This window comes from Anomaloglossus baeobatrachus, chromosome 2 (assembly GCF_048569485.1).
Source record: "Anomaloglossus baeobatrachus isolate aAnoBae1 chromosome 2, aAnoBae1.hap1, whole genome shotgun sequence".
Taxonomy (NCBI): domain Eukaryota; kingdom Metazoa; phylum Chordata; class Amphibia; order Anura; family Aromobatidae; genus Anomaloglossus; species Anomaloglossus baeobatrachus.
In genome coordinates this window covers 183,537,562-183,544,073 of record NC_134354.1, presented here as the reverse complement: position 1 = coordinate 183,544,073, position 6,512 = coordinate 183,537,562, and the positions used below count along the sequence as shown (strand labels likewise).

The 6,512-nt window shown below is 42.5% G+C and overlaps 1 protein-coding gene across 11 annotated transcripts in view; it reads left to right on the top strand.

Annotated features, from left to right (window-relative positions):
- Window positions 1-6,512, top strand: part of CASK (calcium/calmodulin dependent serine protein kinase) — a 431,912-nt gene that overhangs the window by 372,777 nt on the left and 52,623 nt on the right. For 6 of the 11 annotated variants that reach the window (XM_075335526.1, XM_075335525.1, XM_075335527.1 and 3 more), the window contains 2 exons: window positions 3,019-3,087; window positions 5,005-5,040. The exons of 2 other annotated variants lie outside the window; for them this stretch is intronic. In XM_075335526.1, the coding sequence (XP_075191641.1) occupies window positions 3,019-3,087; window positions 5,005-5,040 (105 nt within the window). The remainder of the gene's footprint in view (window positions 1-3,018; window positions 3,088-5,004; window positions 5,041-6,512) is intronic. 3 more of the 11 variants (XM_075335528.1, XM_075335533.1, XM_075335535.1) reach the window with 1 other exon arrangement.

The window sequence follows — 6,512 nt, the reverse complement described above, 5'->3', positions numbered from 1 at the left end:
CTAACACAGATTTACACAAATTTGTAAAACAATATTTGAGAGAAAAAGGCCTTTTGTGTACATAGAAAAAGCCTTACTACTTATAGTTTAGCTCATAAATGGGAGCAGAAACAAGTCTTGTGTTTTTTTATTTTTGTTCAGTGTACATGGATCAAACTTTTTTTTTTTTTTTCCAGATATAAACGTTTCTTCCCCCTAAATAATTTGATGAAATTGCCCCTTTTTTTCCATAAATGTGTTATGGTGTCACGTACATCTTGCATTGGTGGCCTAACACCTTGTGTTTATACTTGCACGGTGGAAGCAAAGCTGTACTATGAGGTCTTTCAAAAAAGCAACTTGTAAACGTAGCCTTATGATCAAAGGTTTGTTGAAATGAAACGGTTAGTCCTGGAAACGTCACTTCAAGCTTGTCATAATTTTCCTTAGTGGGTTGCCTGGTTCATTTCTACAGTAGGGCCAGACACTTTTTTTTTTTTTTCTATGCATCAGGCGTAAGTTAGAAGGGGATTAGCTTAGCCACTGAAGCCAGTCCCCTTCACAAACCGCTGATGACATTCATGCACTGTTCTGTGTCAAACACTTCAGAACTGAAGCTGCATCACCTTTCTGATATCCACAGGCATGAGCGCTTTTGATAACTGAATGTGTGACTAAACTTTTACATTAAAACATGGTTTTTATAGAGATTTTGTATTTAAACTTTTGAAGCTGTATTGATTTGTTCTAGCCCTATAAAAGCTGCATTGATCAGTTTGGGATTAGTTCTGGAGACACCATCAGTCAAACTACGAAACAGAAGCGCTCATCCTGTGCAGGAGTCACACAGACCCAAAGATTTTCTGTTAAATCTGTACACCTCTCTGCATGTGTTCAGAGTCCAGATTACCACTAATCAAGATGAGCTGCAACACTACGAAACATTTTTAAAGGGGTGGTTCACTACTTAGCTTTATTAACCACATCGATATAACCTTCAGAAACAAGGCTTCTATCAGATACCTTGTGTTGGCAATAGTGCCTCTGAGCAGCGCTATTGCGGTCCGCTCATCCCCATTATGTGACCTCTGGGATCCGGTGAGGTCACGTCAACTTCCAGTTGACCCGATATCACTAAAGTCGGCCCCAGTCTCTGAGTGACTGGGCTGTGGGCAGAGTTTCACCACTCGTCACAGCCCAGCATCGCACACGCTGCACTCACTGCAGAGAACCTCAAGCAGAAGTGATACTGAGCTGTGATGTGCGGGGGAATGCCGCCCACTGCCCAGTTGCTCGCGGAAACTGGCACCTGCCTTTTGTAATGTCGGGTCAGTTGGAAGTTGACGTGACTCCACCGGATCTCAGAGCTCACCGAGCCTTTGGTCACGCAATGGGGATGAGCGGACCGCAGTAGAACCGCTCAGAGGCACTATTGCCAACACAAGGTATTTAAGAGAAGCCTTGTTTCTGAACGTTATATTGATGTGGCTAGTAAAGCTAAGTAGTGAACCAAATGTTTCACATTCTGGGTGCTCGGCAGGCATGAAGATAAATGCAACTAGAAAAACACAAAAATAAAAGAACTAGATAAAAATCCGTTCTCCAGGATGAATTCTTGTTCTTTATTCAAAAATCCCGTGCATAGACTAGGTTAAACTTTGCAAACTTGTAAGATGTTCTGATATTTGTAATGTCTTCTATAATAAAGAACAAGAATTCCTGGAGGATGTGGGCCAACTTTTTTTTTCGAGTTTCATTACACTTAGGCTATGTGCCCACGCTGCGGAAAATGCGCAGATTTTGCCGCGGATTTATCGCGGAAAAGCCGCGGATTTTCCGAAAATCTGCAGCACAGCTACTCCCCAGCCATTTCTATGGCATTTGGGAAATGCTGTGCCCACGCTGCGGATTTTTCCGCAGCGGAAATTGTGCGGATTTCCGTGCGGAAAAATCTGCAGCATGTCAATTATTGTAGCGGATTTCTCCGCAGGGTCCCATATACTTACCTGCCTTGATAGAGACCCGAGTCACTTTCTCCGTCCAGTGTAGCGGCAGCAGCGCGGTGGATCCAGCCAGGTACAGGAAGGAAGAGGTGGGCGGAGCCTGCACGAGCTCCGGTCATGTGACAGCCGGAGCTAGTTCAGGCCCGCCCACCTCCAGCACAGTGAACCCAGACGCTGCCTGACAGTGACCCGGCCGCCGGAAAGCGAGGTGCTGCATGATGGAGGTAAGTATAAACTTCCCCGATCACTGCAGCACTTGTTCTGCATTGAGGATTCAGTGCCGAAGCCATGTACTGTATCCTCAATGCAGAATGCCCGCACCATATCCGCACGACATTCCGCAGCATGGAAACAGACAAAAGTTGTGGTGCTGTTTCCTGGGAGCACCTGCGGAATGTCGTGCGGATATATCCGCAGGACACTTTCCCCGTGGGCACATAGCCTTAGAGGTCTATGATAAGTTGTATGACATGCCATGTAACTAGATTGAAAGGTCCACTCCCACAGCTCACCGCAATTCTGGTAAAATGAAGGTAACTATATCTGGTTTGGCAATCAGCGGTATTTTTCGGAGTACCTCTGGTTTGCATATTCTTGATACGGCATAAAACTATATGTTGGATCTCTTGCGCTCTGCCTTTTTAATGTAACGTAGCACATAAACACTTTTTTTTTTTTTTTCTTTTTTTGTATCATGGACATTTAGTATGTTCATGCATCCAGTAAGGTCTATTTTTGGTTTCATGGTAAAAGTGATGTTTTAAAGCGTTCTCTGAGAAGCAATTGATGGAGAATATGGGCTAAGTGATACTGTCCGGACCATGGGCTCCTCTTAGTGGAGACTTGGTGAGCTGCAGGTATTGTCTTGCTTCTTAGAACATATACAACCAGACCACGGCAGAAAAATTCTCGTGAATAAAGCAGAGAAATAACCTGGGAAGACAGGACTGGTGTAGAGAATTCTTCATTGTTGATTCAGTGGTAACTGCACTTTGCAATAGTGAAATGTGTTAACAAAACTTGTGTCTTATTTCAGAGAGATTCCCCCTCTACATCCAGACAGTCCCCAGCTAATGGCCATAGCAGCATTAACAATTCTATTGCGGTAAGATCAGCAATTACATATACACATTCCTACAAACAGGGCTTCAACCATAATTTTCTATCCACAATATCTGTATTAACCTCTGTGTTCCTGGATAAACGTTCCCATCCTAACATGACTTTAAATTCTGTTGGGGTTTTTTTTTTGGTTTCCCTTCTTATTTCATTTAGACGTTTGGTAAGTCTTTGCAGGGTATTTTTTATTTTGCTGTCTTTTCTATGATTTTTTTTTTTTTTTTTTTTTTTTTTTTTTATATCAATAACTAATATACTGGAATACATGTATTCAGACATCATGGAGAATATAAAACCTTGCGTCACTAGCGAGTTGGTGCAAAGGTGATGAGTTTTCCCCGACAATCTAGATGCCTCCATCATTTATAGAGGACAGGACAAAAGCCCTCTGGACCCAGATTGTAGTTTCCGCTATCTACGTTAATGAATTGGTGTGCCCTCTGCTGCTGTGTTACCTGCATATTCTGCATAACATGAGCTTGGCCTATTATGTTCTACTCTCTTCGGTAGTAAAGGGGCTAATTTAAGCTGAAATATGTAAATGTGCATTATGGCACACAGCTCTTAAGACCTTTCTCTGGAACATCTTTAACACAAATTGCTTGCTAAATGCCGCAGTGAAAGACACAGCTTTTAGGAAATATCCCATATTTAGTGTAATAGCATTTTTCCTAGCTGAGCTGAAAATTTGCATGTTAGCTTCTTTTTTTCTTTTCTTTTCTTTTATTTAGAACGGTATTTGTGGTGGCAAAAAAAATCCCCTCTATTATTAAAGTTCAAATCTAAAATTGTCCTTTTTTTATTTTTAGGCTCAGAAATGAGCATTGCCAATGGAGCACTCCTCCCCAAAACAAATTGCTTTTTGCACATTGTGTCTGACATAACTTTCAGGAGTTATTTTAAGCCATATAAAGATGGAGACACATGCAGATGAAATAAAAGCATTAATGCAATGTGTACATTTTAAGGTGATAACCCCTTTAATACAATTTGTCTCCTCAGAGACCACCTTGTTTAAGGCTGAGTTCACATGTCCTGTAATCGTTCTTCAGAACAGATCCTGCAGAGATCCTTTGGCAAAATGGTTTCTCCCAGATCCATTTTTTTTTTAACCTTGGACTCTATGGAGAACGGATCCATTAACAGATTGCTAGTTATCTTTCATTTGTAAGAGAACCTGTAAAAAAAAAAAATGGATGTTACAATTGCTAGAATAATTGATGACTAAATAGTAATGCGTTAATGGAGCCATTTTTTCATAGAAAGAAAACAAGAAAAATCAGTTATTTAAAAACTGACAAAGTTGTGTTTGCAGAGCTTCTTTCCAAACTGATCTCTGCAGGATCCGTTCTAATGGATGATTACAGGACACATGATCTCAGCCTAACATGCATCTATTGATCAACTGATCGCCTGGGTCGTACCCATACCACTTTATACCAAGCAAGCATTTCCCATGCAGCGGCAGGTGCGGACCAAATGTAGTGTTTATATGGTGGCCATTCTAAAGATAGCCCTCCTTCAAATACAAAAGCAGCTCTTGTCTGCCGGAACGGGACGCCCCTTTACTAGCACATATGGACAAAGCTCGACAAGCTTGAGATAACCCCTTTAAAAGTATGCTATTTAAGGTTATACACAAGGACCAACTACCTCACACTTGATATTATTTTACCAATGCATTTGTGTTGAAGATGCCGATATTTCTTTTATTTTGCTAAGCATTGTTCCTAGGCTTCAAAACTTTCTGCTTGTTTAGGCTTAAGCTAAACATCTTGAGCTTGTTTTTTGTCTTGTAACCCATATGTATTACACTTTTACACTCAAACTGCTGATGATTTCTTGTAAGACTGCAAACTGTGAATAAGATGCAAATGTCTTCTGGGTTGACTTTATTCTGCAGGACATACCATCAACTACTCAATCAAAAGGACGACAGGTGAATAGATTTTCTTTGTGTGATTTTGTTGTTCCCCTCCTAATAAACCCATATTCATGTTATCGTCATAACTGTTCATGTTAAATCTCACCATCATTAATCTCGCCTTGTGTATGAGACTGCTAGGTTTCTTAACACAGATTGATTTTTTTTTTCCCCACTCACTTACCAGAAGAGGCTACTTTACAGCTTGAGAGGAGGGAAAAAAAATACAGTGGAACCTAGGTTAACGAGAACAATCCGTTCTGGGACTGTGCTTGTTAACCAAGTTACTCGTCTACCAAAGCAAGATTTCCCATAGGAAATCATTGCAATGCAGACAATTCGTTCCACAACTTGTTAAATGTTCCATCCTGGTCTCCTATTGTGCCATTCCACACACGTAAAAACACGCGCACACACACATATTATGCTCACCTTACCTTCCGTTCCATCACCAGCCTCATGCTTCTTGTAGTTCGCCGGTACAGGATGTGTATCAGGTAAACATCACGACCGATGCCAGATCTGCCTTTGAGTAGCGGCTGACAGCGGAACTTCCTCCCTCGTCACGATGGTTACCGATACACATCCTTTAGCGGCGAACTACAAGAACCGTGAGGCCGGCGATGGAAGGTAAGCTGAGCATAATGGGTTTTTTTTGGGGGGGGGGGGGTTGTGCATGTTTGTGCGTGCGTGCGTGTGTGCATTTTTGTTTTTGTTTGTGCGGACTGTAAGAGCGGGTCAGAGCGCAATGGATGTACGGAACTGAAAGTGTGTACATTGAGTATTTTGCTCGTACAGCAAAGCTTGCTCGTAAAGTGAGTTACAAATTTACAGCAAGCTTTGCTCGTTAAGCGGAATACTTGGTAACTGGGTTACTGGTTAACCAAGGTTCCACTGTATACCGTATTTTTCGGACTATAACACGCACCCTGGTTTTAGATGAGGAAAATTAAAATTTTAAGCAAAAAATGTGGTCATGACACACTTATGGGGCGAGGATCTGCTGCTGACACTGTTATGGGAGTAATGTCCCCAAATTCTCTACTAAGGTACCCCATCCTGGTAATGATCCTCCCGCCTTGTATATGATCCCCATCCTTGTATATATGTCCCTCATCCTGGTATGTGCCCCCATCTTGGTATGTGCCCCCATCTTGGTATGTGCCCCCATCTTGGTATGTGCCCCCATCTTGGTATGTGCCCCCATCTTGGTATGTGCCCCCATCTTGGTATGTGCCCCCATCTTGGTATGTGCCCCCATCTTGGTATGTGCCCCCATCTTGGTATGTGCCCCCATCTTGGTATGTGCCCCCCATCTTGGTATGTGCCCCCATCTTGCTATGTGCCCCCATCTTGCTATGTGCCCCCATCTTGCTATGTGCCCCCATCTTGCTATGTGCCCCCATCTTGCTATGTGCCCCCATCTTGCTATGTGCCCCCATCTTGCTATGTGCCCCCATCTTGCTATGTGCCCCCATCTTGCTATG